At 56.4% G+C, this 27,169-nt stretch overlaps 10 protein-coding genes across 10 annotated transcripts; 6 read left to right on the top strand and 4 right to left on the bottom strand.

The window, feature by feature from the left end:
• Positions 1 to 1,176: 1,176 nt before the first annotated feature.
• PUNSTDRAFT_124831 (uncharacterized protein) lies at positions 1,177 to 2,980 on the bottom strand. The gene is made up of 4 exons (XM_007380987.1): positions 2,858 to 2,980; positions 2,611 to 2,797; positions 2,135 to 2,491; positions 1,177 to 2,072 (listed from the first exon to the last, which is right to left on the bottom strand). Exons 1-4 carry the CDS (start codon positions 2,869 to 2,871, stop codon positions 1,302 to 1,304), a joined length of 1,329 nt encoding a protein of 442 aa, XP_007381049.1. The 5' UTR covers positions 2,872 to 2,980; the 3' UTR covers positions 1,177 to 1,301.
• Positions 2,981 to 3,146: 166 nt separating this feature from the next.
• PUNSTDRAFT_98650 (cell division cycle protein 91) lies at positions 3,147 to 4,915 on the top strand (the record flags this gene model as incomplete). The annotated part of the gene is made up of 9 exons (XM_007380986.1): positions 3,147 to 3,273; positions 3,335 to 3,399; positions 3,455 to 3,621; positions 3,692 to 3,792; positions 3,860 to 4,015; positions 4,073 to 4,290; positions 4,369 to 4,537; positions 4,627 to 4,713; positions 4,773 to 4,915. 9 exons carry the CDS (start codon positions 3,150 to 3,152, stop codon positions 4,913 to 4,915), a joined length of 1,230 nt encoding a protein of 409 aa, XP_007381048.1.
• A 47-nt stretch (positions 4,916 to 4,962) lies between these two features.
• On the bottom strand, positions 4,963 to 6,661 carry CCP1 (heme peroxidase; the record flags this gene model as incomplete). The annotated part of the gene is made up of 5 exons (XM_007380985.1): positions 4,963 to 5,400; positions 5,488 to 6,075; positions 6,126 to 6,207; positions 6,260 to 6,308; positions 6,363 to 6,661. Coding segments are annotated over 5 exons (1,121 nt in total), but the record flags the coding sequence as incomplete, so codon positions are not given.
• A 574-nt stretch (positions 6,662 to 7,235) lies between these two features.
• On the bottom strand, positions 7,236 to 10,675 carry PUNSTDRAFT_131682 (aromatic compound dioxygenase; the record flags this gene model as incomplete). The annotated part of the gene is made up of 13 exons (XM_007380984.1): positions 7,236 to 7,473; positions 7,538 to 7,652; positions 7,713 to 7,845; positions 7,904 to 7,986; positions 8,042 to 8,119; positions 8,173 to 8,219; positions 9,651 to 9,773; positions 9,880 to 9,949; positions 10,008 to 10,130; positions 10,195 to 10,278; positions 10,336 to 10,413; positions 10,467 to 10,513; positions 10,569 to 10,675. The coding sequence occupies 13 exons, from the start codon at positions 10,673 to 10,675 to the stop codon at positions 7,236 to 7,238; spliced, it is 1,326 nt and encodes a 441-aa protein (XP_007381046.1).
• A 1,197-nt stretch (positions 10,676 to 11,872) lies between these two features.
• PUNSTDRAFT_141854 (acid protease) lies at positions 11,873 to 13,882 on the top strand. Its single transcript, XM_007380983.1, has 6 exons — positions 11,873 to 12,221; positions 12,276 to 12,873; positions 12,926 to 13,099; positions 13,159 to 13,352; positions 13,409 to 13,562; positions 13,627 to 13,882. Exons 1-6 carry the CDS (start codon positions 11,967 to 11,969, stop codon positions 13,749 to 13,751), a joined length of 1,500 nt encoding a protein of 499 aa, XP_007381045.1. The 5' UTR covers positions 11,873 to 11,966; the 3' UTR covers positions 13,752 to 13,882.
• A 371-nt stretch (positions 13,883 to 14,253) lies between these two features.
• On the top strand, positions 14,254 to 16,186 carry PUNSTDRAFT_118871 (acid protease). The gene is made up of 6 exons (XM_007380982.1): positions 14,254 to 14,537; positions 14,610 to 15,216; positions 15,273 to 15,446; positions 15,502 to 15,695; positions 15,771 to 15,864; positions 15,927 to 16,186. The coding sequence occupies exons 1-6, from the start codon at positions 14,292 to 14,294 to the stop codon at positions 16,037 to 16,039; spliced, it is 1,428 nt and encodes a 475-aa protein (XP_007381044.1). The 5' UTR covers positions 14,254 to 14,291; the 3' UTR covers positions 16,040 to 16,186.
• Positions 16,187 to 16,688: 502 nt separating this feature from the next.
• On the top strand, positions 16,689 to 17,799 carry PUNSTDRAFT_98637 (uncharacterized protein; the record flags this gene model as incomplete). Its single annotated transcript, XM_007380981.1, has 4 exons — positions 16,689 to 16,851; positions 16,908 to 17,235; positions 17,297 to 17,537; positions 17,639 to 17,799. The coding sequence occupies exons 1-4, from the start codon at positions 16,787 to 16,789 to the stop codon at positions 17,797 to 17,799; spliced, it is 795 nt and encodes a 264-aa protein (XP_007381043.1). The 5' UTR covers positions 16,689 to 16,786.
• Positions 17,800 to 18,215: 416 nt separating this feature from the next.
• PUNSTDRAFT_83145 (uncharacterized protein) lies at positions 18,216 to 23,056 on the top strand. Its single transcript, XM_007380980.1, has 11 exons — positions 18,216 to 18,479; positions 18,549 to 18,998; positions 19,065 to 20,260; positions 20,348 to 21,362; positions 21,425 to 21,750; positions 21,826 to 21,987; positions 22,047 to 22,349; positions 22,413 to 22,559; positions 22,616 to 22,738; positions 22,816 to 22,875; positions 22,930 to 23,056. Exons 1-11 carry the CDS (start codon positions 18,260 to 18,262, stop codon positions 23,011 to 23,013), a joined length of 4,086 nt encoding a protein of 1,361 aa, XP_007381042.1. The 5' UTR covers positions 18,216 to 18,259; the 3' UTR covers positions 23,014 to 23,056.
• Positions 23,057 to 23,774: 718 nt separating this feature from the next.
• On the top strand, positions 23,775 to 25,214 carry PUNSTDRAFT_98632 (uncharacterized protein; the record flags this gene model as incomplete). The annotated part of the gene is made up of 9 exons (XM_007380979.1): positions 23,775 to 23,868; positions 23,934 to 24,003; positions 24,078 to 24,168; positions 24,226 to 24,434; positions 24,503 to 24,615; positions 24,677 to 24,759; positions 24,839 to 24,916; positions 24,982 to 25,109; positions 25,175 to 25,214. The coding sequence occupies 9 exons, from the start codon at positions 23,775 to 23,777 to the stop codon at positions 25,212 to 25,214; spliced, it is 906 nt and encodes a 301-aa protein (XP_007381041.1).
• A 331-nt stretch (positions 25,215 to 25,545) lies between these two features.
• PUNSTDRAFT_62925 (uncharacterized protein) lies at positions 25,546 to 26,965 on the bottom strand (the record flags this gene model as incomplete). Its single annotated transcript, XM_007380978.1, has 7 exons — positions 25,546 to 25,638; positions 25,701 to 25,789; positions 25,859 to 26,027; positions 26,101 to 26,251; positions 26,316 to 26,593; positions 26,660 to 26,742; positions 26,821 to 26,965. 7 exons carry the CDS (start codon positions 26,963 to 26,965, stop codon positions 25,546 to 25,548), a joined length of 1,008 nt encoding a protein of 335 aa, XP_007381040.1.
• Between the last annotated feature and the right edge of the window lie 204 nt (positions 26,966 to 27,169).

Below are 27,169 nucleotides of genomic sequence, written 5' to 3'. Positions count from 1 at the left end.
CCGTAGCGCGGTCAAGTCGAGCCCCAGTACATTCTATGCGAGCGTCATACTACCGGATGTAGATTCCTCTCGTCCTCTCGTCCTGCCGGCGGTGCACGGCGCTGATGGTTCTTGGCTGGTGAAGGAGCGCGTGTCCGTCTTCGACTCCTTCAACGCTACCCCATCGCCTCTCGGATCTCAGCCGCGCGTTCTGTCCCTCAAAGACCGCATCGAATTTCCCGGCGCCCTGAGATCGAGCTCCAGCGCTGAATCCGATATCTCGTCCGCCTCCTCGACGAAGCTTGCTTCTAGCCCTACACCCGTCTGCAGGTGCAGGCTCGGTGGCAATCCTAACCCGATGGCAGCTCCAGTAAAGGCCGAGCCGCGGTCGCCACCGCCGCCCACGTTCAACTCGGCATCCACAAGGTCTCGGCGCCGTTCGCGATCCTCCTGCGCTTCGGCTGCGATCAAGCCTTTGCCCCAACTGCTGCCCGCGTTGATGAGCGGTATCAAAACCGAACCACGAAAGAGTCCTGCCAAGCACAACTCGAAGCCGCGTACCGTCGGCCCGATACGCAAGCGCGACTCGGAAGGGAACAAGGTCGTCTTTGACAAGGCTGGTCAAGGCTACAGGGTAAGGCGCAGCGGACGAGTAGGTGTGAGGCAGTAGAATGGGTCGGGATCCGCCGAGGGCTGGAGTTGATATCCATACACACCAGTACTGCCAGCGTGTTTAGGTTTGGACGTTTCAAACTATGTTTTTCTGATCATCGCGGGGGAGCTTCGCTGGTGCCTCACGGCCTCATCAGTGCAATTTTTTCTTTCTTCCAAACATGGAACAACGACGTTCCGTGTCGCTATGAGACAACCGCGCCAGGCAAGGCTTTTACATCTTTTCGGCAAGTATCTTTGTCGACTCTATCAGCTGAAGCCAAGTTCGTTCATTGCATCAGTGGCAACCGCCCACGTACGGTGGGCGAATGGGCATATCCACCGGCCTCTTGAGGCGAAGGCCGGGTTTGGCATCCATATGAGATGCATGTATGCGTTGCAATCCGCTCTCCCCTGAATGCTCTAGCGCAAGTCGATCGGGTACGACCTCATCCCGCTCCTAGTAACAAGGCAGCAATATCTTGCAGTTGATGCTCAATTCGGGGGCCCGGAACGTGATCCCCAGCTACGAACGAGTCGTCAGTCGTCCATATACGCACATAGTATAACCCTAGATGAAGACAACAGCAAGCGTATCTCATCGACAGCGGTAGACAAAGCATGAATTTTGGCCCCGGTCAGCTCGCAGCAAAGCATCAGCGCGTTCACGGTTATGCCACCGTCGCGGCCTCTCCTTTCCTCGCCTTCTTCGCCTTTTTATCCTTCTTCTCTTTCTTCGTCGTCTCGCCGTTGACCGCGTCCGCGGTGCTATCCGCCTGCAGCGGCTTGTCGACAGCCATCGCCTCCTCTCTGCCCGCCTTCGCCTCCCCGCTCACCTCGCTCTTCCTGCTCTTCTTGTCCTTTTTCGACTTTTTGTCCTTCTTCGCCTCCGTCAACGCGATTGCGAACGTCAACGCGATTGCGAACTCGGCTTGGAGAGGCTGGTCGACTGCCATAGCGGTGTCCGCGTCACCGTTCACAACGACTGGTACGCTGCTAGTTTCCGGAGCGCCATCGGTTGACGAAGATTTGTTCTTCTTATCCTTCTTCTTTTTCTTGTCCTTCTTCCCGTCGGCATCCGCAAGAGCAGAGGCTGAAGGCGCCGGGGCATCGTCCGCCTCGTCTCGCTTGCGCTTTTTCGACTTTTCCGCCTCCACCGATGCCGTGTCCGTCCTCGCTGTCGCCGAGGCAGGATCCTCCGCCTTCTTCTCTTTTTTCTCCTTCTCCTTCTTCGACTTTTTGGTTTCTGTAACCGGCGCGGTCGAGGTCGAGGCTACCGGTTGTGCTACCTCGGGCTCGGCAGCCGGCGCCTCATCCGTCGTCTTCGCTTTCGCCTTCTTCTCTTTCTTCTTCTCCTTCTTCTCTTTCGCGGAGTCTGAAGCGGCTGGGGTGGAATCGACGTCCATAGGGGCTGACGTCTTAGCCTTCTTCGTAGGTGACTCCTGTATGGATTGTCGGCATGAGCACGGGAAATGATGGCAAAGAATTCGCAGACAAATCATACCTCCTGAGTCTCGCCTGTGGTCGACTTGCGCTTCTTGTCCTTCTCCGCCCCATTCGCCTTCGCCTCCTTCACCTCCTCCCCTTTCGTACCATTCCCACCAGCTAAAGGCGTCGGCCCGTTTTTTGAGGGAGTAGGAGTAGGAGTCGAAGCAGTGTCGTCGTTTTCGGGCGCGACAGCGGTGACGGGCGACATACGGGCGGGCGTGCCGAGGGGAGTGCCGTTAGCGCCCGATGCTTCGTTCCGCGGGCGACCGCGACCGTAGCCGTAGGGTTGGGAGCGGTTGTACGTACCATTGTTGTACGAGTTGTTGTTGAACCTGGGATTGCCGTTGTTGTTTTGCCGGCCATCTGGTTTGCCCTGCGCGACAGTTCAACCGTTAGCGTGTTGAGATGGCGAAGAGTATATCATTCATGCGATACGCGGAAAATACAATACGGTCGGGGCAAAGTGAGCACGGGGCAAGGCGAGCAACATACGTTCTTGCTTCCCTTGTAGAGCCCTTTCTGGTACTTCTCCGCCTCGCTGATACAAGATGTATGGCTCTTGTATTCAGCAGGGCCTGCAAACGTCTTGGAACAGTCGATGCAGGTAAAGGGCGCGTTGCATCGCGCGCGGTGCTGATCAAGCTTGGGCTTTTTAACCGTATCAGCGCAGCCTTCGCACCTGATTACGGGTTCTGGTCAGTACGAGTACGACAAAGACGATGATGTCCAGACTGCGTACTGGAAGGAGACCATCTTGAGCTAGGGGAGGAGACGAAGCTTGAATGGGGAGAGCTCGACCAACGGCCTTTATCTGAGCAAGTAGGGTGCTAAGAGATGGTGACCACGAAGAAACCGTCGGATGGCCCAACGACAAGCGTTCAAACAGTCCAAGTAAAGCTCAAGTCCAGGACGACTTCAGAAAATTCTGTCCCGCTCGACTTCTTGCACAGCCGCAATACATCTCAGATCACCCTCGCCAGCGCGTCCCTGGGCCAGTGGAGGGCGTACTCTACAATACCCCTTTACATATCATGGACTTCACAACGTCGCTGGCGGCGCTAGTTGCCGGCAGACTCATACTTGCGTACTCGTCAATACCGAGCTATGTGGAGGACCACCATCTGCTGTCGTCGCCGTTGTCCGCGTTCTCTCGGTGTGCGCATGCAACTGCTCCGCATTTCCGACGCGCTCAGCTAACCTCCAACTATTGCTGCAGTAAAAGAGGGGCTCTATCTATATGAAAATGACGTGGATCCGTATTCAGGAGGACCATGTTACCACGTGCGTTGCTCACCCTTCTCCAGGACAACCGCCGACCAGTGAAGTCGCGCAGTAGTCCCCTCTGTACCTCTCCTTGTTCTCAACGATACTTCCGACGTCTACTACACTTATACCTTTTCTATGGACGCTTGTGGACGCGATCGCTGCGTGGGCGCTGGTGAATATATGGAGAGCCAGACAAGGGAGGAAGGAGACGGAAAGAGACCACTTCATCGCAGCTTTGTGCGTTGCTTCTCGATACCGCTCACGCATGCATGCTGAGCAACGTAGGCTGACTACATTGACGCGTCAGGTATTTGCTCAACCCGTACCTCGTATTCCCTTCGCTCGCATACTCGACATCGACGTTCGAGAATGCGCTGCAGCTGCTCTCGCTCATGTTCGGGTCCCGGGGTACGCCAGCTCACGCATAGCAACGACTGCTGTTCTCATTTCTCGATTTTCTTCAATTATCGGATAGGCAACACATCTGCATCCCTCCTCACGCTCTCCTTCCTCATCCACCTTTCACCCACCTCTCTCATCATCCTCCCACCCACTCTCATGCTCCTCCTCATCCTCGACCCAAGCTCACATCTCGCTAATCCACGACTCTTTCCTCTTGCACCGAAAGATGGTAAGCACCTCTGATAGCATATGTGCTTGCCTTCGTAGTTATATTGCATGCATTCAGCACTACCGCGCCTCCGAACACTCCTAGGCTCGTTCCTTGGGTACTCTACTGTCCTTGCCTGCGCCTCCACTCTCATAGCAGGCGGAACGGGGTGGATATCACGCGTTTGGGGCGCACCGCTGCTTTTGCCGGACCTCACGCCCAACGTCGGGCTCTGGTGGTATTTCTTCACCGAAATGTTTGATCACTTCCGGCCCTTCTTCCTCATCGTGTTCTCGGTACGTCTTTTCGCCGTGCTTGCGGTGGTAGACCTGGCGTACTGACGATACCCTTGTGACCGTTTCTTCCGCGCTCAGATGCATCTCATCATATATACCGCACCCTTGTGCATCAAGTTCCAGCACGACCCTCTCTACGCGGCTTTCCTACTCCTCGGCGTCCTCGGCGCGTTCAAGCCATACCCTACTCTCGCGGATCCGGGTTTGTTCCTGACGATGATTGGCATCTTTCCTGAGACGTTCGCATGTACGTTTCCCTCATCCCCTCATCCCTACAGCTACTTGTTCGAGAAGCTCGCTTATCTGGAGTGGGAACGCTGATGACGCACCTGGTAGATCTACGGTACCCGATTGTCACAGCCCTGCTACACCTGCATTCGGCACTGCTGCTCCCGCTCTTCCACCAGCTCTGGCTCGTACAAGGTTCGCTGAACAGCGGCATGTCATCTGATCGTCCTTGGCACATGCTGATACGGAATCAGGAACTGGCAATGCCAACTTCTTCTACGCCTCGACGCTCGTTTTCGGCGTCAGCAACGGCGCAGCACTGGCCGACTGTATCTGGGCGGGTTTGAGGATAGCAGTTGGAGAGGTGGGTGAAGGAAGACAAGTCATCCAAGAATGAATGCCCGGGCTGCGCTACGCAGATCACGCTATAACCTATATTCGTATGGGAAAACCAATTGCATTGATGACAGAGCACAGCGGAAGAGCACAACGAGCGGAAAAGAAACTACACAGCAGCCCCTAAATGATTTTATTAGTAAGAAAGCCAAAAGATCGTCACGAATGACGAGGACGAATGGGGAGAGGGGGGAACGTGACCGAGCCTCTCTAAGAGAGATCCGTCTAGCCGACATCTACCGGAGCATGCGCACATCTACTAAGCATAGAATCTAGCAAGCATGAGGCACTACCCATCTAGAGTCTAGATGATCGCATCTAAGCCGTCTTTCTCTAGAGAAACTGCGGAACGCGTTACGCGAACCGTCTAGCGAGCGTGGGGCTCAGGACTGCTCGTCGGTCTTCTTCATCAGCCACGGCTCGGAAGAGACGAACTGCGCCTGCGGCACGCCGAGCTCGAACAAGCGGGAGACGACGTCAGCGAAGCTGTTCGTGGGCACCGAAAGGTAAAAAGGTAAAATACGCGGTCAGATGACGGTCGCGGGAGACGCGTGAGAGAAGGCGGATACGCACTCCTTGAAGAACAGATCCTGGTCCTGCGCGTACGCCTTGGCGTACTTCTTGAAGCTCTTGTCCTGCGTGAGCACGTAGTCGGTCGGAAGCATCATCAGGCTGCCCGTCTTCTTGTCCACGAGCTGCTTCGGACCGCTCCACTTCTTCCACACCCACTTCTCGTCGAAGAGCAGCTTGAAGTAGTCGTTCGTGAGCGTCGTCGGGCTGAACGTCCACGGGCCGTCGAACCCGGAGCGGTCGGTGTGGCACCGGCCGAGCGCGTGCGCGCCGGAGAGAGCGACGATCTCCTGGTCGTTGAAGCCCATGCGGTAGAAGATCGCGCGGAGATGGTCCGCGCCCTGCGTCGCGTCGGGCAGGCGACCGTCGGGAGTCGCGTCCTTCGCAAAGCCGTCGATGCGGCCCGGGCGCCAGGGGATCTTGGGACCGCCCATCTCCTGGATGGCGGCGACACCGGCGAGCGTCCAGAGATCACCGTAGGAGATCCAGGGGTACTCCTCCTTGACCTTCTCCATCAGGCCACGGGCGACGTGCAGGCCGTTGTTGGCGCCGTGCAAGGCCTCGGGCTCGAAACGCATAGTAGCGTAGTTGCTGGAGCGAACCATGAGAAACTTGTTAAGTGATGAAACGGATTAGCTAACCTTCCACCGGTTCCTGTCTCCTTGTCAAAGGTACCAGAAGCGTGCCATGCGAGGCGGACAAGGACAGGGCCGTAAGAGCCATCTAAGTCATCGCGTAAACGATTGCTACCTGAACAATACTATTACTTTATTACCATCGTACTCCCCAGCGTCGTCGATGATCTCCGCAATGCGGTTGTACACCTGGCGAAATAATGAGGAGAGGGCTCAGAGCGGGACAAGAGAACCACGGCACACCTTCTGGTAGTCCTCCTTGGACGGAGTGTAGTTCGCTGCCGCCTTCGCGACCTGGGCGCCGGACTTGGCGAGGGTGCCAGCCTCCTTCGCCGCGTCACTGTCGCTGGTCAAAACCCAGTAGCCAGCGCCAGCAGCCGCGACGGCAGCGATACCGGCGTAGATAGCTACGTTCGAGCTCTTCTTTCCGGCGTTCTCGGTCGTGTAGCGGCGCACGGCGGCGCGAGCGGATGCTTTGGGGAAAGCGCGAGGCGCAATGCGGGCGGTGCGTGCAGCAGCGCGGAGGGCTTGGAAGGACATGGTGGGCGACGAGGAGGAGAGGATGAAGTCGGATACGACGGCCTCGGGGGCAGGCGTCTTATTTCCCCACACCCGCCCCCGGGCCTGAATAATCTTTTGCGCGTGATTGGCTGAGAAATACACACGTGACGCTCGCTGACCATGAATTTCCTTGATCGTTCTGCCTCCGCAAGCCTGACCTCCAGCAAAGCTGACGAGAATCGACGCTTTCTTTCGCATTTTCTGGTCTGCTCAAAGATGCGGCAGAAGGAAGGCGTGTGGCCCTTCATGACTAGTTCGAGATCTGAGAGATGGTTTCTATCGACTGAACTGCTGGAAGGTCATCTGCGGCCGCTTCGCTAGATCCAGTCTCACGTTCAGGTCCTCTCGAGACGAATTGCAGCGTGCGGGATGGGCTCATATCCGGTCAATGCCACGTACGCCGTTTCTCATGAATGTGTAACGGACATACCGTCGCAAGCATATATTGTCTGTACACTGCTCCGTTGGAACATGTTTCATTCAGGCGTATAGATGATGCAATGGCGCCCCAAACACATCGTACGACTAGGAGCAGGGGACAATAAGGGCACTATCTCATTTGAGGGCACGCCCCTTGGGATTCAAGACAAAGTTGTACTGTGCCCCGGCCACCACTTTAGCATCGCCATATCCTTGGTCGGACAGCATCTTGTGCCATGCGTCCACGCGCTTCTTGACCTCGGAGTCATCCAACGCGGGCAAATCCATGAGGCCGGCATGATCCTTGGTGTTCTCGGGTATGCACCATGCCTTGAGCAGATTGCCGAGCCGGGGCGGGCGGAACACGTTGAGGCTACCAGGAGCACGTTGGCGACGGTTCAACGGATATACAAGGAAGGACGCGAAGCAGCACTCACACATCAGTTTCCATCTGACGGGGGTGGTTCGCAGCACAGACGTAGAGCTGCGTGGTCATGGAGTCCAGTGTCTTCCGCAGTGCTCTGGGAGGGTCGATCATCATGTGGAAGTGCCCTGAAGAAACGTGATTACGATGCCTGCACAACAGCTGAGGGTTTGCGTGGTTGTTCATACCTGCCCTGGTAAGGCCTTTTGGCCCGTACTCCCTCGGGGTGATTGACAGGACTTCCACCGTGCCGCTCGCATCTGTGACGAAGGTGCCCCGCAGACCGTAGTGCCTGATGGAGTAACTCGTCTTGGGGTGCACCTTGCGAAACGTTGTTCTCATCTATCTAGCGACCAGAGTTGAAGGGATTGGAACTAACCTGCCAAAAGTCAAATTTCGTATTGGGCACCGGGTTCCCTTCAGGATCTGTGACTCGCAATGTCAGAAGGAATGGATCGTTTTCTGTCGTTACGACGGGTGAGCATTCTGTATGATGATGATCTAGCGTGCTGCTCACTCAGATCGTTGTAGGATGCCAAGACCGCCTTTCCGTCGTCAATGTTACGATTGGGTGCTCCGACAATGTACAGCGGACCTGCACGCCTGTCATTACTGTGGTACGTCTCGCAGCATTGTCCTGCAGCTCACCAATGTGTTCCGCCTGCGGATTCCGCGCCCCCTTGGTATACTTCCATCTATAAAATGAGCTTCAGCATGTTCGCATAACCCAAGAGTGAAGCGCAGCCGACATCAGCAGGTTGTCGCCGAAGATATGGACCCATAAAGTTCGCAGGAACGACCACAGCACGGTGAACAGAGATGCAGAATAGTGTGAAGCAGGTCTGAAGACGGTCATCATGCAACTCGATGTTGATCCTTTCCGGCGACGGCACCCCAAGCTTTATGTGCGACGTGCTGGAGTTAGTGAGGTCAGCTGCATTCGTCGGCTGAGCAAGACCGCAGGAGATCGAAGGCGTCGACGGGAGCAGCTATCCCATGCACATCACTGATTCCTGTCACCGCGGCGGAGGTAAAATGGCATCGAGAAGCTGTCGACCCTAGGTCGTGTGCAAATTGATCCATACCGAGCACCGTTCTCGGAAAGCCTATTGCTTCGAACCAATGACAGTCCGAGCCCTTGCAGGATGTCGAGCGGCTCGTGTGCACTTGGATGCCGTGATGATGCTGACCAGAGCCATGGTAATTTGACTGAGGAGACTGCGTGAAGGTTACCTTCATGATTCTCGAGGCATGAACAGCGTTTCGTAGCTCAACGCATGATTGTGTGTCTGTGATGTCAAGACGCTGGTCCCAAGCTCGTGTTCGTTGATTAGATAACCTGGAAGAGACCTTTGCGACTCGACTGTCAGCTTTTCGTGGACTTCTGCGATGGCCCGCATCGAGCAGTCCGTCCGTCGCAGCCTTTCCCGAAGCTGAGTGGTAGAACACAAACTGGCACTGTGCGAACATTTCTCGAGCGATGATCTGCCTTGGAATCACTGCAGTGGTCAGAATTTTTCTCTGCATTCAGTTTCCAAACTACTCAAGTCCACGACATACTTATGCCAAGACTACGATCACAACGAGAAACTTGCACTGTTTGTGCTCATGCGGGAAATTAATGTGAGGCAAACGCCAACACTTCATTTCTCCACTGCACATGCAATTTCAGTCGCGACAACAGCTCCAGCAATGTCGACGTCTATGTTTCTTCCATCGCAACACAGACAAGCGAGAGAAAATGGCCGGCCTCAATACTTATCCGATCATCACGGTGGTATCCCACAGATAAGCAAGCCATCGGAGGTCTGATTCGGACCGAGGATGTAACGCCTATGAGAACGGATCCAGCACTCCATCCGATATGCTGTTGTTACTTACACCTGTCGGTGTACGTATATGCATTACCTGTGTTACTCGCTGCTTCGAAGGAGACATTCGCTCTAAGTGTGAAAACATGTATGAGAAGCCAGACAGGTACTTATTACGATCACCAAAGAGCCCGGATACTCTCACTTCAAGGCGCGCCCTTTGGGGTTCAGGACGAACGTATAACCGCCCCGGCCACCACCTTGATATCGCTATATCCTTTGTCGGACAGCAATTTGTGCCATGCGTCGACCCACGTTTTAGCCTCCGGGTTAGCCAATGCGAGCAGGTCCATGAAGCCGGCACGATCCTTGGCATTCTCAGGTATGCACCACGCCTGGAGCACATTGCCGACGCGGGGTGGTCGGAACAAATTGAGCCTACGAGGTACGCGTTGGCAACACACATATATATGAAGAAAAAGGCAATGCAGCACTCACGTATCGGTTTCCAATTTGAAAGAGGTGGTTCTCGACGCAGGCGTACAGCTGCGTGGTCATCCCGTCCAGCAGTTTCCGTTGTGCCCTGGGAGGGTCGATGATCGTGTGGAAGTGCGCTGCAGAGACGTTAGTATACGTTTTCGACGAGCTCAGGTTCCGTGTCGATGTCCATACCTGCCCTGAGATGGCCCTTCCGTCCGTACGCTTTCGGAGCGATCGTCGGAACTTCGACCGTGCCGTTCGCATCGGTAACGAAGGTACCTCGTAGACCGTAGTGTCTGATGGAGTAACTCGTCTCTGGATTCACCTTCCCGCAGTTGTCATCGACCGTGCGACCACAAGCGAAGCTACCGGGACAAACCTGCCAAAAAATCGAATTTGGTGTTGGGCACCGGCTTCCCCTCCGGGTCCGTGACCCGTATTAGCGGAAGGAACGGATGTAGTTCTGTCGTAACGGACGTTGAACATGGTGCATGATATCATGGTCCAACGTGCTGCTTACTCAGATCGTTGTTGGACGCCAAGACCGCCTTTCCGTCGTCGATGTTACGGTTCGGTGCTCCGACGATGTACAACGGACCTGCGTGCCCGTCATTATGGAGGTACATGGCGTAAAACTGCTCTGCAACTTACCAATGTGATCCGCTTGCGGATTGTGCGCCCCCTTGGTATACTTCCATCTAAAACGCGAGCCTTAGCATATTTCACAGAAGCCAAAAACGGAGCGCAACCAACATCAGCAAGTTGTCATTGAAGATATGGACCCATAAAGTCCGCAGGAATGACCATATCACAGTGAAAAAAGATGCAGAGTACTGGGAAGCAGGTCTGAAGGCGACCATCGTACGACTCGGTGCTGATCCTTCCTGTCTACATCGCGCCGAGCTTTATATGCGATGGTGCTGGAGCTAATGAGGTCAGCTGTATTCGTCGGCTGAGCAACACCGCAGGGTATCGAAGCCATCCACCGCGAGCAAGTGTCTTCACATCACTAATGCCAGTCACCGGGGTAGGGGTATGTTCACGGATGTAAGGCGTCGAGTAGTACTGTAGTTGTCGCCACCAAGGTCGTGGGCAATGGGTCCCACAGGTCCGAGCACCGGACTGGGCTTCGAGCCAATGACGTCCGAGGCGCAGGATGTTGAGCGGCTCGTTTTCTCTTCTGTGCCGTGATGATATTGACGAGATGAGTTAACAGCGTTTGATCACAGACGACGACTCCTCATCCAAGCTCTCATCCAGCACAAGCTACATGGACGCGCATGCGTGATACTGATATGGTCCAAAGTTGGTGCTCCTTATGAAATCAAGGCCGCTGATCCGCCATCTTTGAGAGTGTTGCAATGCCGTTTGCCAGACTGGTTTGCATCATGCTGGATTCTCTGAAAAGTCCGCAAGAGGAGTTCAACTGGCCGTCCCGTCAGTCCCGTCACACATGGGTATGGCCTTCCACGGTCAGGTGATAGGGCACGCTCAAGCCAACTTGAAGCTCTGCCTCGATATCAGAATCTTTCTCTGCATCCACTTGCTACACGAGGCGATCAAACCACTAGCGGGCTAAGACATGCGCCAAGACAACGATCAGAACGCAGTATGGGGGCGATTCAAGAATGTTGGCGGGAAATGAGCACCACCAGAGCTACATTGTATAAGTATACCGCGTCTTCGCCGGCACAGCAGCGATAAAGGCTGAAGTCCTGTTTGTACTGCAAAATCAACATGCCAGAGGACAACGGAGGTTCTCCATCATCATGGTTGAATCTCAGGTAAGCAAGCCGTCGGGTGTTTGGTTCCGACCGAGGATGTAGCGCCCATGAAGAGTCAGACGGGCATCCGGTGCTCCATTCGACGGGCTGTAATACACTACTGGCGGTGCGCGTATATGCATCCACCTGTGATGCGAACAAAAGGGTATAGTTGGACGTAGTCGTGACCAGCGTGCTGCCAAGCGCTAAAATATAGGTATAGCATGCGAAGTGCTGCGCTGGGGCGTGTGAGAGAAGTACGACAACAGCCTCGCCTTCGGCTTGCCTCTGAGCCTCTTTCTCAGGTACCGGTCTACCTGCTCTCCCTTTCCCTTCATAAGCTCCGCGTCTCACTCTTTCTTCCACTTCCTCCGGGACCGACGCCAACATGAAGCATACGACTGCTGCGTCTCTGCTCGCATTGGCCTCCTTCCAATTGGCGCAGGCGTCGCCATTTCACCCTTCTTCTTTGAGCACAGCCACCACCATCCCTGTTGTGCGCCGGCGCGCAAGCACGAGAGCGCTCACGCCCGACCAGATTGGCGCTGCCGGCGACCGCCTGAGGGCAAAGTACGGACGGCCTACGGTAGTGAGCAAGCGGAAGCGCGCGGGGCAGACAGTCGGGGTCAGCATCACGAACGAGGTACGAGCGCTTCGGCTTCCATCAGTGCCCCCGTCGCTGACCTTCTATTGTTAGGGACACGACGCCAGCTACGTAGCACAGGTCAGCGTTGGCACGCCCGCGAAGGACTTCCTCGTCGTCCTCGACACCGGCTCATCCGACTTTTGGCTCGCCTCGACGGGTTGCCAAGCATGCGTCTCGACCGCGGCACAGTACGACTCGTCGCAGAGTAGCAGCTTCAAAGCCTCTTCAGGGTTCAACTCGCAAGTGCAGATCCCATACGGCTCCGGCGCGGTGCAGGGAGACTTGGGCTCTGAGAATGTCAACCTCGGCGGGTTCAGCGTTGCGGGTCAGACGTTCCTCGTGGTGGACCAGATCACAAACAACTTCTTCTCGGGCGAAACGGACGTGAGCGGGATCATGGGCCTCGCGTTCCAGAGCATCGCGGCGACCAAGGCGACACCGTTCTGGCAAACCCTTGTATCGAACAACCAGCTGGACCAGCCGATGATGTCGTTCTGGCTCCAGCGCGCGTCTGGGTCGAGCAGCAACGACCAGCCGGGTGGAGTCTTGACGTTTGGCGGAGTGAACACCACGCTCTTTTCTGGTGACATCGAGTACAACAACCAGCCCAGCGATGAGACGGCATCTTTCTGGCTTTTGGACTTGCAGAGTGAGTAACCAGTCTCATCTATGCCCGGCCAATCTCTGAATGTGTATGGCAGAGGTCACTGTGACCGGGAAGGAGGTGCAGCTCTCTGGAGGCAACAACGCGCTGTCTGCCATCGACACCGGGACGACGCTGATCGGCGGGCCATCCACGGACGTGGCCAACTTCTGGGCTACCGTCCCCGGATCGGAGGCCCTTACAGGAAGCAACCAGGGCTTCTGGTCGTACCGTACGTTCTCGACGGATCTTTTCATCATATCTTCTCTGACATGTGATCGCGAACTTCAGCGTGCAGCATGCAGTTGAATGCCACCCTGAACTTCGGCGGCCGTGACTGGCCGATTAGTGACGAAGATATGCAATTCCAGCAGCTTGACCGACAGGGTACCCTCTGCGCCGGAGCCATCTTCGATCTGGATGCGAATACCGATATCCCAGTGGGCAGTGGGACGCCTGCGTGGATTGTTGGCGATACCTTCCTCGTGAGTCGCAGTCTCACTCGGAAATTGGTCACGAGCAGACGAGCATATCATCGCAGAAAAACGTATACACTGTCTTCCGTGCCTCGAACCCGCCAGCTGTAGGCTTCGCCGAGCTCTCCACGGCCGCAGGAGGGACAGGCACATCACCCGGTACGCAACCGCCATCAGTATCTGCATCTGTCCCTGCCGCCACCGCGAGTAGTGCGACAAGTGAGATACTATTGTTCACTTCAATGTTGATCTAACGTGTTTTGTGTTTGTTCTGCAATCGTAGGTTCCACGCCCAGTTCTGGAAGCAGTGGAAGCACAACAAGCGGGGCGACGACTACTCGTGCGTCGACGGGCCTTATGGCGTCTGCTTTGCTCGTGCTTGCGAGCTGTATGTTTGTCATGAGCTGATCCCTGGAGTAATGTATCTGGACCAGTTCTGACTTTTGCTCTCGTTGCTTATCTGTATCATAACATATCTGTGGACTCTGTCGTTAGAATTTTCATGCTTCATCTTCAACAATCGCTGCCGCCACAGCAGCCCCAATACTAAGTCCGTCACAGCGACTTTTATGAATTGGAAGGATACGTCACCAAGCATCTGTACTTAGTACCGAGTGCGCAGTCCCTGGCTATGCAGCTTCATTCATTACGTCGATGTCATTACGACTTTAGGACAGTTTCATCTCGGCCCCTGGTCCCCTTCGTGTCATCGCACCGAATCTGATCTTGCCGGCCGTACAACGGCCCTCTGGGTGCCGGCACGCAGCATGCTTGGTGTGAATGACCAAACAGACCGAGCGCGTTTTTCTATTGCTGCGTTGCGGCATGCGATGACCTCGGACAAAGGTCTCTGCGCCTTCTTCTCGGATCCCAACACGCTCGTCTCTGCATACATAGCACTGCTACGCGTCCGCTCTTGCCCTCCATCTGCTCCGTCGCGAACCCGTCATGAACCTGGTCCTGGCATCTCTGATCGTCTACGCTGCTCTGGCGCAAGCTTCGCCGCACCCTCCTTCGATGGATGCGAACGGCGGCTCGTCGGTGCATTTGCCTATGATCCGACGAAATATCCAGTGGACGCCTGAACGAGTGGGGGCGTATGCTGACCATGCGAGGGCGAAGTATGGTTACCCAACGGTGGCCAGCAGGCCTCGACTAGCGCGGAATACGGCAGGCGTGGCGATCATGAACGAGGTATGACGTATTGAGTCATTTCAGCGCATCGTTTCTCTGGTAGGCTCTGACGCGCCTCCTTCGTGCGTGTAGGGGTTCGATGCAAGTTACGTTGCGCAAGCGACCGTTGGAACGCCGGGGAAGCAGTTCCTGGTCGTGTTAGACACAGGATCCTCGGACTTCTGGCTGCCGGCCTCGAGCTGCCAAGGATGTCAGACGTCTGCCCCGACGTTCGACTCGAGTGCGAGCAGCAGCTTCAGCACTCCGTCGGGCTCGATCTCGAAGGGCGAGATCACGATTCCGTACGGGTCTGGTCAAGTGAGCGGTACCCTCGGTACCGACTCCGTCGAGCTCGCCGGCTTCACCGTCACGGACCAGACGTTCCTCGTCGCCGATCAGATCAGTCAGGATTTCTTCTCTGGAGAGGCTGACGTGAGCGGGATCATGGGACTTGCGTTCGAGAGCATATCGTCGACGAAGGCCACACCGTGGTGGCAGACACTTGTGAACAACGATCTGCTCGACCAGCCGATGATGTCGTTCTGGCTCGCGCGTGCATCGCGGACGTCGAGCGACCAGGAGCAGCCTGGTGGGGTGTTTACCCTCGGAACTGCGAACACGAGTCTGTTCTCCGGCGACATCGAGTATATCAATCAACCCTCTGGACTGAGTGCATCGTGGTGGCTCTTGGAAATGAGTAGTAAGTGAATTACTTGGACCATCCTATGCAAGAGTGGCGATTAACCCTATCGTCAGAGCTTACGGTCCTCGGTCAGACTGTGCAGATATCCACAGGAGACAGCGCGATCGCAGCTATCGACACCGGCACGACTCTTATAGGCGGTCCCTCTCAAGATGTCACGAACTTTTGGAGTACCGTCCCCGGCTCGCAATCATTGGGAGGCTCCAATCAGGGCTTCTGGTCATATCGTACGTCATCCCTTCCACGATGTCCTATTTTGGGCGTCTCACAATGGCGACATAGCTTGTAGCACGAAGCTGAACGCAACGCTCAACTTTGGCGGGCGCGATTGGCCGATCAGCGAGGAGGACATGCAGTTTCAGCAGCTCGACCAGAAGGGGGAGACGTGCCAAGGCGCGCTGTTCGATATCTCGGCCGGCTCGAACCTGCCAAGTGGGAGCGGCAATCCTGCATGGATTGTTGGCGATACGTTCCTGGTATGTGTCGCATGTTTATGTACACGGAGAAATATTTCGAGTTGGTGACTGTGATCACCTGTACATCCCTTGCAGAAGAACGTGTACACCGTGTTCAGGGCCTCGAACCCACCGGCCGTGGGTTTTGCGGAGTTGTCCACCACGGCGGGTGGAAGCGGTATTGCACCAGGTAAACTATTTGTGCCTCAACACCACGTCCCTTCGTGTCCACTGATGCATTCGATATCGTAGGCTCGGCTCCTGCCGAGATACAGTCGGCGGGGTTCAGGTCGGCACGTTTGTCGACAGGCGCGTTGGCTTCCGCTTTGTTCGTGCTCGTGATCAGAATGTTTTCTTTGTTATGAGAAATCGAGCTCCTTGGACGATGATTGATAGGTACTGCTAATGGCCCTTTGCACACTGTATATTGATTTGAAGCAACTCATTAACTTTGTATAATGGACTGTAATGTTTTATAGTGATACGATATGGTACATTCAGCTCCCCCCGAGCGTCTAACTCTTATGGCATCTTCACCGTGATTATTGTTGCCTTGGTCCCTAGTCGCAGTTCCGCCCGCGGTCTCAAGCAGCCGATCACAACGGGATGTCCACAAGGCGGCGATGCTTAAACGACTGCGCTCGGTGATGAACGGAGTGTACATTTACATATGCTTGCACAGCGCTCGGTTGCAAGCCTGTATGATTCCAAAGGACACGGAAGGAAGCTAATCCTCAGGCGACTTAACTCGGTGGAAGAGGAAAACCCATGTCGAGGATCCGGCCTGACATGAAAGTGATTACAAGTCGCATTGAACTGAGATCAATGTCGGGTGAATGTCGAGTCATGACGACGCTGTGCATCTCGTCATGACAGCGCCTGACAGCGCCCGCTCTCACTGCCCCGCCTGATTCGATCACACGCCACCCCGCACCGGTGTCTTCTTCCGCAGCGCATTCACCAATGTGAGTCCGGCGAGGACCACCCGCGATCCATTCTCCCTGCACCATTTACCCGAGCTTGGACTCAAAAACCCCTTTGTAATTGCTGGTCATATCTTCTCGGATCCTTCTCGCCTTTTACCTTTCTACCACCACCCACTCTTCACGATCATGATTGCTAAAGCCGTTGCATTTGGTGCGCTCATTGCCGGAGCTGGTCTCGCGTCTGCTCAATCGTGCGTGTCACTCCGTCCCTTCTCCATTTCATTGACGGACGTGTTTGTAAATCCAGTCTTTCTTCCCACTGCCTGACCACGCTCGAGACCATCGTCGCCAACAAGGATGCGGCTTCGTGCTTGAATGCGGGGGCGCTAATTGGGCTCTTCACCACGAGCGCGAATGAATCGCTCGTTGAACCTATTGACAAGTGGGTGACCGGCATGTGCAGCGATGCACAGTGCAGCAACAGCACGCTCAACGCAATCGTCACGAACGTCACGAGCGGGTGCTCGAGCGACCTCCAAGGCATCGGTCTTTCTGGCTTGGATGCCTCCAGCATTTCAAGCATCGTGCAGCAGGCGTACCCCACCGTTAGGCAGATCGCCTGTCTGAAGGAGTATGTTTCTGGCGATTTTGCAAGTGGGATGATACTGACGGAATGTTGATCGTTGCAGCACCCAGAACAACACGATGTGTGTCACTGAGGAGCTCACGAACCTCCAGACGGTCGTGGGCACACTCAGCGTCAACAACATCATCTCGTCAATCAGTGGCATCGTCGCCAATGCCGCCAGCATCCCGAAGAACGACACCTGCACGCCGTGCGCCAAGGCGGCTTACAGCGTCGCGGAGAAAAACTTCCCCTCGCTCGTCGGCAGCACCCAGTCCACCCTCCAGTCGCAGTGCGGCTTTGATTTCACCGGTGCGTTTCTTCTCCGTCGCATGATCGTTGCGCCTCTTCTCTCGTGACGAGCGTTGATCTCATGCGACGTTCCTATTTTCGTGCACTCTTCGCACGCGCAGATGGGACCATGCCTTCCAACGTCGAGGTGACTGCCTCCTCTGCGAGCGCCTCGTCCACCAAGAGCGCTGCGTCCGCGCTCGTCGTGCCGAAGGCTGGGCTCATGGGCGCTGCTGTGTCCGGCGTGGTCGCCGTTGCCTTCGCCCTCGCGGTTCTTGCGTGAGTGGGAGCGCGTGTTGCATACACACTCTTAGCGTCAAAGCTTCGGAGCCACGGACTGCTACCTACGTAAAGATATTTCGCCCAGGGACTACGACCAATACAGAGGACATTAGTAATCGCATATTCTTTCCGAGACACCCACTGCGCACTGCGTTGTTTCGGCGCATAGCCGATGAAACCGAGACAAAGCATTGCTTCGATATCAGTTCTATGATTCACTGTGTGTTGTTTGATTTGAAGTTGGAAGTAGAACAGAGTGCACCCAGCATGCAGCGCTCTTCGACGCCCATTGGATCATTGAAGGATCACGAGACCGTGGTCCTTTGGTGATGCCGCTGCGCACGCTGCAAGCTCGAGGCTTCTGAGGTTCCAATTGGAGGTCGTAATACATCTGATACCACAAGACCAGCCGAGCGGGTTCACGCGGCTTACTCTCTCATGTTACTGCAAGCAACCTGCCAATGAGTTTCACGCCATCGATGAGCGCGAGACGGAGCATAGACGTGGGCAAACCCGAGGCAGGCGTTGCGGAATGGGCGAGCCGAATCAAGGAATTGCAGCGCCAGGTGGACGAAGATGACGAGGCGGAGCAGAGGAGGCTTGAGGAGGAGATTGCGCAGTCTAGAATGAAGCGGCTAAGTAGGAGAGGTCAGATGGGACGGCCGGAGAGTTTCGAGATAGGTCGGTGTTACTATATGCGATTTCGGCTTTCAGCTATGTTTCTGAATATGGATTATGTTGCGACCACAGCTAGCACTCCCAATACTCCGGGCACACCGGTTACGGACGTGATGAGGGACGAACCGAAATCGCCCGGCGAAAGGCAACAAGATCAATCGGACGCGCTGCGCAAGCTCATCGGCGGAGGTCCGCCAAAGGAGAGCACATCGCCACGTCCTCGATCTCCACTACCGCCCAGGCAAAACACAACGTCTACTCCTTCCTCACAGAGCAGATCGGAGCCCATGTCGCTCGCCGCATTCATGGGAGGACGCGCTACCGGCCCGCGCCTCAACAGACACCCCGCCCAACAAGACGCCCACGACCCCACGCAGTTCGAGCAAAGGACGCATATCAGCGCTCCTCATCCCGTGTTCGGTCGAGGCGGGGTCGCGATGCCGGGCATGGCGACGAAGACGAAACCTCCAATCACGGGTTCTCCCGTTCGTACGCCAGAGCCCAAACCTACCTCTTCCGTACGTATAGCCATGCCGGGTACGGCAAATGCTTCCACTACGACTGGATCCCGCGCATCGGAACGTGAAGTTACCTCACCCGTCTCCACTCCATCATCCTTCAATGCTGGTAGGGAACGGAGGACGAGCGTCCCTGCTGTTACGCAGCGCTACCTAGCAAAACTCGAGGAACCCGCCGCGCCGAAAGCCAGCAATGGACTCAGTGCCCGAGATGTACCCAGAAGCCGGACAATCAGCACGCCCACCGCCAAGTCTCCCGTTCAACCGCCACCGATTGTATCCTCCCTATCCTCGCTCCCTCCGACGATGGAATCCCGCCGTACCACAAGCCCAGAGCCCTCATCAACGGCAGCAAATCCAGTCAATCCATCTCCACCCGCGCTCGCCAGATCCCCGGACCCGATCACGCCCCCGTCCTCCCGCCCAACCTCCTTTACATCCCTCCGGCACACCGCCGCCGACTCCGCGCCGCGCACACCGCCATCGGCCTCTACGCGCTCGCCCGTCACCACGCCCGGGCTCTCGCGCCCGATCCAGCCGACGCCGAAACAGTCACCCTACACGGCTCAGGTGACGACGCCTGCCGCGAGTCCGTCAGCTGCCTTCCTCCGCGCGCCGCAGCAGAAGCCGCCGACGCCGAGCCTGTCGCGCCTGCAGGGTCGCGGGTTCGTGCAGAACATGGTGCGCACGAGTCTCGAGCTCGAGTCGGGCGCGAGCCCGCCGCAGGAGAGCGGGAGCGCAGGCAGGGCGGCCGGGAAGAAGACGTCCGTGCTCGAGCGCTGGTCCGCGGCGGCAGCGCCGTCTACCCCGCCGCCACCTGCGTCGCCGACACGCCCCGTGCGCAAGTCATTCGGAGCGGACGTGTCGCCGACGAAGACGGTGCCTGCGATCATACGTCCGTTTGAGGCCAAGTCCACGAGGGCATCCGCGTCGCCATTCGCGGGTGAGGAAGGCACGCACACCCCGGCGAGGCCGAACACCACGCCGCCAACGACGACGACGACGACGACGACAGCGAAGAACATGAGCCCGGGATCGTCGAACACGCTCATTTCGTACATCAAGCCCATGAAGACCGGCGACGGCGGAACGCCACCGCGCTCGAAGACGCCCACCTCCCGACCGCGCACGCCCGTCATCCACGAACCGGAAGCAGACGCGGACGAATTTGGGGTGGCCAGAGGCGTGAGGTCGGGGACGGTGTCGGGCAGGAGCGGGTCTGGGTCTTCAGCATTGCCTGTAGCAGACTCGCGGCCCTTGAGCCATGTGCGTAACTTTTAATGGATAATCGATGTTTTTTTTTTTTCGGGATTTTTGGCTCATGCTGATCGTTCGTTGTTGGCCTCCGCTCAGCCGACGAAAGACAGAGCCAAGAAACCGCGCAAAGGCAAGGGTGCGAGCTCCTCAACACCATCCCAGGCACCGGAGAAGGATGGTCGTGCTTTGACGTCTGCGGTTTCACCTGTATCGATGTCGAAACCAGCAGTGGCCCCGACGCCGGCCCCGTCAAGCTTGGGTGTAACATCAGCACCAGCAATCATGGCCGAACTCTCGAACGATCCCAGGCCCACAGGAACTTCGCCTCCAGTTATGCGAGCCCCACCCCAGACGCAGCCGTCGGTGGTGGATCGGTGGGCTCAGCAGCCCATCATCGGCATCAAGCCGATGGTGCACCGCAAGTCTTACGAACAGCTGGGACAGGGCGGACCCCCTCCACCGCCGCTCAAGAAGACCGAGAGCAACGGAATCCGACGAGCACTCCCGGGGATGGCGCATACCTCTGTTCAAACCCCCGTCGAGAAACCGACACTGGCACCGGCACCAGCACCAGCACCAGTCCCACAACCCGAACTAAAGCCCGCACCAAAGCCTGAACCACCCCGCGCGAAATCGCCCGCAATCCGCCACAGCCGGATTCCGAGTACCGGCTCGCGCGCGCGCGTCATGGACGTCGCGCAGGCCTTCCAAGAGGAAGCGCGTCGCTCTCCCGAGACGACGCGCAGCCCGAGCCCGGAGAGCCCGAAGGCCGAGCTTGCTCAGTCGCCCATCCTGCGCCGGCAGACGTCGCAACCGGATGCCGAAGCGGCCGCTCCGACGCATCTGCCACCCCCACCGGCGCTGGAGAAGCGCAGGTCGAGCTACGAAAAGTACGCGGTGTTCGCGCTGCCGCCCTTAGAGGAGGAGAGGACGCCGTCGGGCACGCCTGCAGGTACGTTTGCGAAGATGAGCGTGACACCGATTGCAGACGAGGACGAGGAGCCGGAGACGATGGCGACGAAGGTTGCATCGCGGATGGAAGGTTTTGTTGAGACCGTTGTCGTGGACGAGCCAGCACAGGATGAGCGGGCCAGCGGGATTGTGCATTTCGGTTAGTTTCTCGTCATTAGCTTCCTTTCATAGACTTTTCTCTGATACAGTGCTCGGGGTTAGAATTTGTCGACAAGCCACTGCCTCGTCTCAACGTTGGCGCGCTGTTGAAGGCGCGCATGACGCCTTATAAGCCTCCTGCGGACGTGTCTACGGTGTCCGTCGACGTCATGGCTGTGACCGGATCTACCGCCACCCCCATCGACCAGGAGCGGAGTCCGTACGTGTTCTACGACACGGAGGTTATCGCGGTCATCCATCGCGCGAAGTCAAAGGGCACGGGGTTGGTCACGACGCAGCTATGGACGTGGAAGGGGAGGAAGGCGCACATGGGTAATCCGGAGGAGCGGAAGCTTCAAGAACTGGCGAAGCGGTATGGCACGACCATGGTAAGCCCTGCTTTTGTCATCGGTACGCCTATTTCGACACCGCGGTTTTGACCCGACTCTTTGTAATGAACACAGGTGCCGGTCAATCAGTATCAGGAACCTTCCGAGCTGCTCTCCGTGCTGGGAGGACGATTGGCGGTGCGCCAGGGAACCCGTGCGCATTGGTCATCGGACAATACCGCCATGCATCTCATTCGCCTGCACAATGGATCGATTCTCATTGACGAACATGACCTGGTAAGAGCATTCTAATTAATCTAATAACCATCAACGATCCTGATGCACCTCCACATTAGGACGTTCGTAATCTGTGTTCCGCATTTAGCTACTGCTTGACCATCCTGGACAACGTCTACGTGTGGCATGGCCGTGGCGCGCGCGGGGAGGAACGGGAGGCGGCGGCCGCGTATGCACGATCGCTGGCCAACGATCAGAAGGCGGTATCGGTGCTTACCGAGGGCGTCGACGATGACGACGAAATGTTCTGGATGATGCTCGGTGAGCCAGAATATGCGAATGCCCACCATTGGAGGTGGCGGCCGGACGTGCCGTCACCCCACCCACGAGTCTGGCGAGTGGATGCGGGCACGAAAGAGGTGGTACGTGCCTCAGTATTGCGCTCATTCCGTAGACGAACGTCCGCTCATGAATCCCGTTTTCAGGCGCACCACGTCCCATTCGTATCGGCCGAGCGGGCGCTGCGTTCATCGGTGCTCGTAGTTGACTGCGTATGGGAATTCTTCGTCCTCGTCGGGACCGAAGCGCGCGGGGACCGCCACAACATCCGCACCGCGCTTTCTCTCGCCCTGGTAAGCACGCCAGTTGCTCTAATATGCGCGTGAATTTTTAAGAACCGGAACGACAGGCCATGTCGGGTGGCGTTGCGTCCGTGAGACCGTTCACACCCCCCGTACATGTTGTAGTGTTCCCATCGCAGGTTCCTGCGGATCTACGGCTCGCCGTGCGCGATCTAGACGAGGTGCAGCTGGTAAGCCCACCTCCCTCGGGCCGGCCTCCCTATGGGCCATCGACACACCGCTCACTACATGGTTGTCCCGGTATCAGAACGACGGTGGTGTTCCTGACCACATGAACATACTTCCCGCCGTCGAGGCCCTCAATCATGTGAGTTTCTTCTTTTCGCTGCAGCAAGAATCGTACTGACATCACTCACTGAAGCTATCAAAGATGGAATGGGAGAGAACCTATCTTAAAGATCATGAGTTTTTACCGTTAGGCGTCCATCCTTCTAATTTGCCGTAACATGCGTGGCCCGGAGAAATTCGAAGACATCTGAAGATAATCTCCCATTCATCTCGTAATCACATACCTCTGATTGAAGTTTTACTCCCTAAGACGTGCGTTTTCTGACTGGTGCTGTTGCCTCGAAGGTGAAGCGTCGAGCTCCTTCCGCGACGTCGGAGCTCCGTACTTAGGGAGAGGCAAACGCTAATACTGGACGTCACGGAACTGACATCGAGGGTTGCCATATTGGGTCACCTGTCTTCCCGCGGCACTGAACTTTGTGAATCCCGTTCTACAGGACTTCAACCTGCGGATATAATGCAATCTGGCGTTCGATTCATGCCCCCTTCTCCATCTCCTTCTCAGACTGCTTCTCCATATGATATGCGTGCATCGAACGAGATCATATGGTATCCCGCCGCTCCCGGACGCGAAAATGCCGGCTTGGGCGTAGAGTTTTCCCCGACAGTGCAGCTGCTACGGCGGCGTTGGCGGCCGGGTGGACGATCTTCGACAGCGAAGTCAGGGTTGCGCCGGCGCGCCGATGGTGTCCATCTGGACCGCCATGGCATTTCTATGCATGCCTCGCGCCCTATATATACATATACACCTCGAGGGCGAGGTACCGAACCCCGCCTTGCAGGTACATTGCTTTCGCTATGTTTCATTCGCTGTTGCTATGCGTGCTCTCGGCGTCGATATGGATGGTCAGCTTTGTGCGCGCTGACAGCTGCTATGACTCCAGAGCCACGTCGTGTTTCCCCGCCCTGGGATTCCGGATGCCGTCGGCGACACCCAAATCGTTGAACGGTTGGTGGTGCGATGCGTCGACGGAATACGCCTTCGTCGGCTTCAGCTACGAGGTCACTGCCTGTGAGCGCTCGTTCGTTCTTTCATCACGTTTCTCTGAATGAACGCTCGTAATTATCTGTTTTTAGGCCAGAGCTTGAAAGAGCTTACGGCAGAGTTCCTGGACATCCGGCATCGTTTCAATGGGCGTTACGTGCGGTCAGTACGCCCTTCCATTATTTTACTGCGCGAACGTAGTGCGGCTGACGGCTCGGACTGTTTCCTATACATAGATTATATGGCGCCTGCGATCGCGCTGGATTCTACGACGATATCGTCAGCGCCGCCTGGACCGCCGGCGTCGGCGTGCATGCCCTCATATGGGTGAAGCATCGTCTCTAGCTCCCCATTTTACCCGACTAACGATGAGGGGGGTGATAGTTCGGGTTTGACGGGTCGGATATATGGGAGACACGCCGGGACACGCTGCTCGGCGCCCTCCACTCAAATCCGAGGGCGAAGTACGTGACCCGGGTGCTACAATTCGGGTCCGAGCCGCTGTTCGACAACGTCCTGCCGCACGTGCAGCTCGCGGAGCAGGTGCAGCTCGCGAAGGCGAACCTATCGTCGCTCGGAATCCCCGTCACCGTGTATGCGCTGTGCTTTCCCATTCAGATGAAGGACTGATCCAGGCGTTGCTTTCGTTTGTGCCACTCAGATCCGAATTGGCGTACGGGTACCAGGAGCGAGGCGGGGCGCAGGACGTGTTGGACGCGATCGACTCGATCAATATCCACATGTTGCCGTTCTTCGCGCAGACCGCGTCCACAGGTAACGCAGTGACTTTCCCATCAGAAAGCTAGATCAGTACGCTCACCACTGTTGTAACCAGCGAATAACTCGTGGCCGCTAGTCCTCAACGACTTGGATTGGTTCATCGAGCACGGGAAGGGTAAGAAGATGTACTTCGACGAGGTGATTGAGTTGTTCACGGGAATCTTGATCGTTCCACAATGAGCTCCTGAACGATTATTAAAATTGTTTGTTTCCTCAGAACGGCTGGCCCTCCGTGACCTCGCCCAGTGTGCAACCTAACAGTCCTCTGGCCGTTTCGAACGTTCAGAATGAACATGTTCGTCATTGCGATACCTGGCTTGCATACCTTCTCTGATCTTTGGTTGTTCATGTTCAATGCAGGATTACTACGTCCTCTTGGACAAACACTGCGAATATCTGAAGGGCGTCGTCGGAGGCGGTATAGGCTGGTTCGCCCACATTTATTCTGACGACATGGAGCCCGGCTACGGGATCTACGACGATTCGGGGTGAGTTCAACCCTTCGTCCCGCAGCGCTTCAGAAAATCTGACCCTGCCGCATGACTTTTATTAGGAAACTGAAGTTCCCGTTTGCACCCCGGACACATTGCTAATCCCAGCACCCTATTGATACACTTTCCTTCTTAGTCATCCATGTTTTCTTGATATCTGTCTTGCATCGTCAGTCTATATATCGTCTATCAGCCTTTGATATCGCATTAGCGCAACGTACTGTGAAACCTAGGGATAAATATACCGGTGTCTACAATACAACACTATGAAGCAGTAGTAACATGCGAGGGGGCGAAGATGCCTGTATGTACAGCAGGGAGTGGGATACACGTATCAGAGGTGGTGGCCCACTGCGTGGGGAAGCGGCAGTAGCCGTGATGCGGAGACAAAGCAAGATCGGGGTGGGCGGAGGAAGATGAAAGTTGGCCCGGGTCAACCGTGCCAGCCTGTATTCCCGAAAGTCGTTTCGGATACCATGCGATGTGGGATGATAGGTTGTTGGATGTTGAACGCCTCAATGGCCCGCTACCAAGATGTAGGTCAAAAGGGCGATTCATGGGCGAGCAGAACGCATGAAAATGGCGAACCTCCCACGTCGGCATGTCGAACTCGAACACGATCTGGTTCTTCTTCAGGCCGTCATTGTAGTCATCGGCTGTCGGCGGCTCGCACGCGACTGAGAAACGGCGAGCGGTGGTCAGTGTCCCCAGTTAGGGTTTCGTGAGTAGCGGAGAGCAGGACATACATATCATCGGTTCTCCCGTGCTTTCGTCTGTCTCGAGCGCGCACTTGCCATCACGGATGAGGAAGGAGAGGTGGAACAGGTTTTCGACGGACTGGCCGAAGTCGTTCGGGTTGATGAAGAACCGGAATAGGTTGACGGGGTCGCCTATCTCATTTAGAAGGTTTTCGAGCTTTAGGACAACGTAGGAGATAAAGGTGAAGGTAAGTGCGTTGAGTTGAAATTTCCGTTTGGTGGGAACATACCTGGGCCACGTTCTTGCTGGTCTCGTTGTCGGACCTCTGGATATCCTCTTCGCGGATCTCCTGAGGCTTGCGCTCGTCGGCTTTGTTCTTCTCAAGCTTGATCCGCTGCGTGTGCGCGCGCTTCTTCTGCTCGAGGCTCAGGGGCCCCAACCTGTTGAGGAGCGCTCCTCAGCACCGGCAGACACGCTCGCGACGCGAGAAAACGCGGCACGCACATGAAGTCGATGACCGGCACCCGTCGGCTCTTCGCGAGCGCGCGCCGGCCTATCTTCTCCCACTCGAGCGGCACGTCGTCTGTCTCAATCTCGGCGTCATCCTCGCCATCTGCAGCCCTCAGCAGCTGCCGCTTGCCGCCCATGAAGGAGACGAGTTTGGCTACGAAGTCGTCGACGTCAAACGCGCCCGCGGACGACTTCATGGCGCGCGCCTTGTGTGCGCCCATGTTCGACATCCGCACGAGCAACATCGAGTCTAGCGTCGCTTCTTGCGGTGCCTGGACTGGACGACCGTATAATCAGTTCGTGCTCGATGCAATGCGTGAGGTGTTTTGATAGTGGACTTTACCTTTCTCGAAAAGGGTGTCGGCCTGCTGTACTTTCGACATAAGTTGCTCTGTCGTAACATCCTTCGGGTTGATTCCCCCTGCCGGCGTCAGTCGCAGGTCAGCGATCCCGGCCCTCCTCTTTATTCTCTATAAGGATATGAAAAAACGCAGCGCACCTTCGTAGTCCTGGTTTAGCGCGCGGTAATTCCGCCGCACCTGGCGCTTTTCCTCTGGATCTTGGTCCGGGTCGTATGCAAACTGCGTCCCCCCGATGCGCACGCTTTTGCCCTTGCCCTTGCCTTTCCCTTTCACGTCCGGCATCGGGCTGCCTGCGCTCGACTCAGGGTCATCCATCCGCGCGTCGACGTCCTCTTCGTCCTCTTCTCCCTCTCTATGTCTGCGTGGCATAGTGTGCGGGATATTTGTTGAGTTGTATGGTGCCGGTGCGTCGATAAGACCAGAAGAAGCGCGCGTTATTGTGCAATGTTGCTTAGGGGCCGCAAAGTGGGCGCCGGTCACGGTAAC

This window comes from Punctularia strigosozonata (assembly GCF_000264995.1).
Source record: "Punctularia strigosozonata HHB-11173 SS5 unplaced genomic scaffold PUNSTscaffold_3, whole genome shotgun sequence".
NCBI lineage: Eukaryota > Fungi > Basidiomycota > Agaricomycetes > Corticiales > Punctulariaceae > Punctularia > Punctularia strigosozonata.
Note: the sequence above shows the minus strand (reverse complement) of the source record. Positions and strands in the feature narration are given on the sequence as shown.

Excerpts from the sequence above, each read along its gene's own strand:
- PUNSTDRAFT_83145 (XM_007380980.1), top strand. The coding sequence starts at position 18,260 with ATGAGTTTCACGCCATCGATGAGCGCGAGACGGAGCATAGACGTGGGC. Across the intron at positions 20,261-20,347 it reads ACTCGCGGCCCTTGAGCCAT|CCGACGAAAGACAGAGCCAA; the intron begins GTGCGTAACTTT and ends GCCTCCGCTCAG. Across the intron at positions 21,363-21,424 it reads CAGCGGGATTGTGCATTTCG|AATTTGTCGACAAGCCACTG; the intron begins GTTAGTTTCTCG and ends GCTCGGGGTTAG.
- PUNSTDRAFT_118871 (XM_007380982.1), top strand. The coding sequence starts at position 14,292 with ATGAACCTGGTCCTGGCATCTCTGATCGTCTACGCTGCTCTGGCGCAA. Across the intron at positions 15,217-15,272 it reads GTGGCTCTTGGAAATGAGTA|AGCTTACGGTCCTCGGTCAG; the intron begins GTAAGTGAATTA and ends CCCTATCGTCAG. Across the intron at positions 15,696-15,770 it reads TTGTTGGCGATACGTTCCTG|AAGAACGTGTACACCGTGTT; the intron begins GTATGTGTCGCA and ends CATCCCTTGCAG.
- PUNSTDRAFT_124831 (XM_007380987.1), bottom strand. Across the intron at positions 2,492-2,610 it reads TCTACAAGGGAAGCAAGAAC|GGCAAACCAGATGGCCGGCA; the intron begins GTATGTTGCTCG and ends ACTGTCGCGCAG. Across the intron at positions 2,073-2,134 it reads CCACAGGCGAGACTCAGGAG|GAGTCACCTACGAAGAAGGC; the intron begins GTATGATTTGTC and ends CAATCCATACAG.
- PUNSTDRAFT_141854 (XM_007380983.1), top strand. The coding sequence starts at position 11,967 with ATGAAGCATACGACTGCTGCGTCTCTGCTCGCATTGGCCTCCTTCCAA. Across the intron at positions 13,100-13,158 it reads CCAGGGCTTCTGGTCGTACC|CGTGCAGCATGCAGTTGAAT; the intron begins GTACGTTCTCGA and ends CGCGAACTTCAG. Across the intron at positions 13,353-13,408 it reads TTGTTGGCGATACCTTCCTC|AAAAACGTATACACTGTCTT; the intron begins GTGAGTCGCAGT and ends ATATCATCGCAG.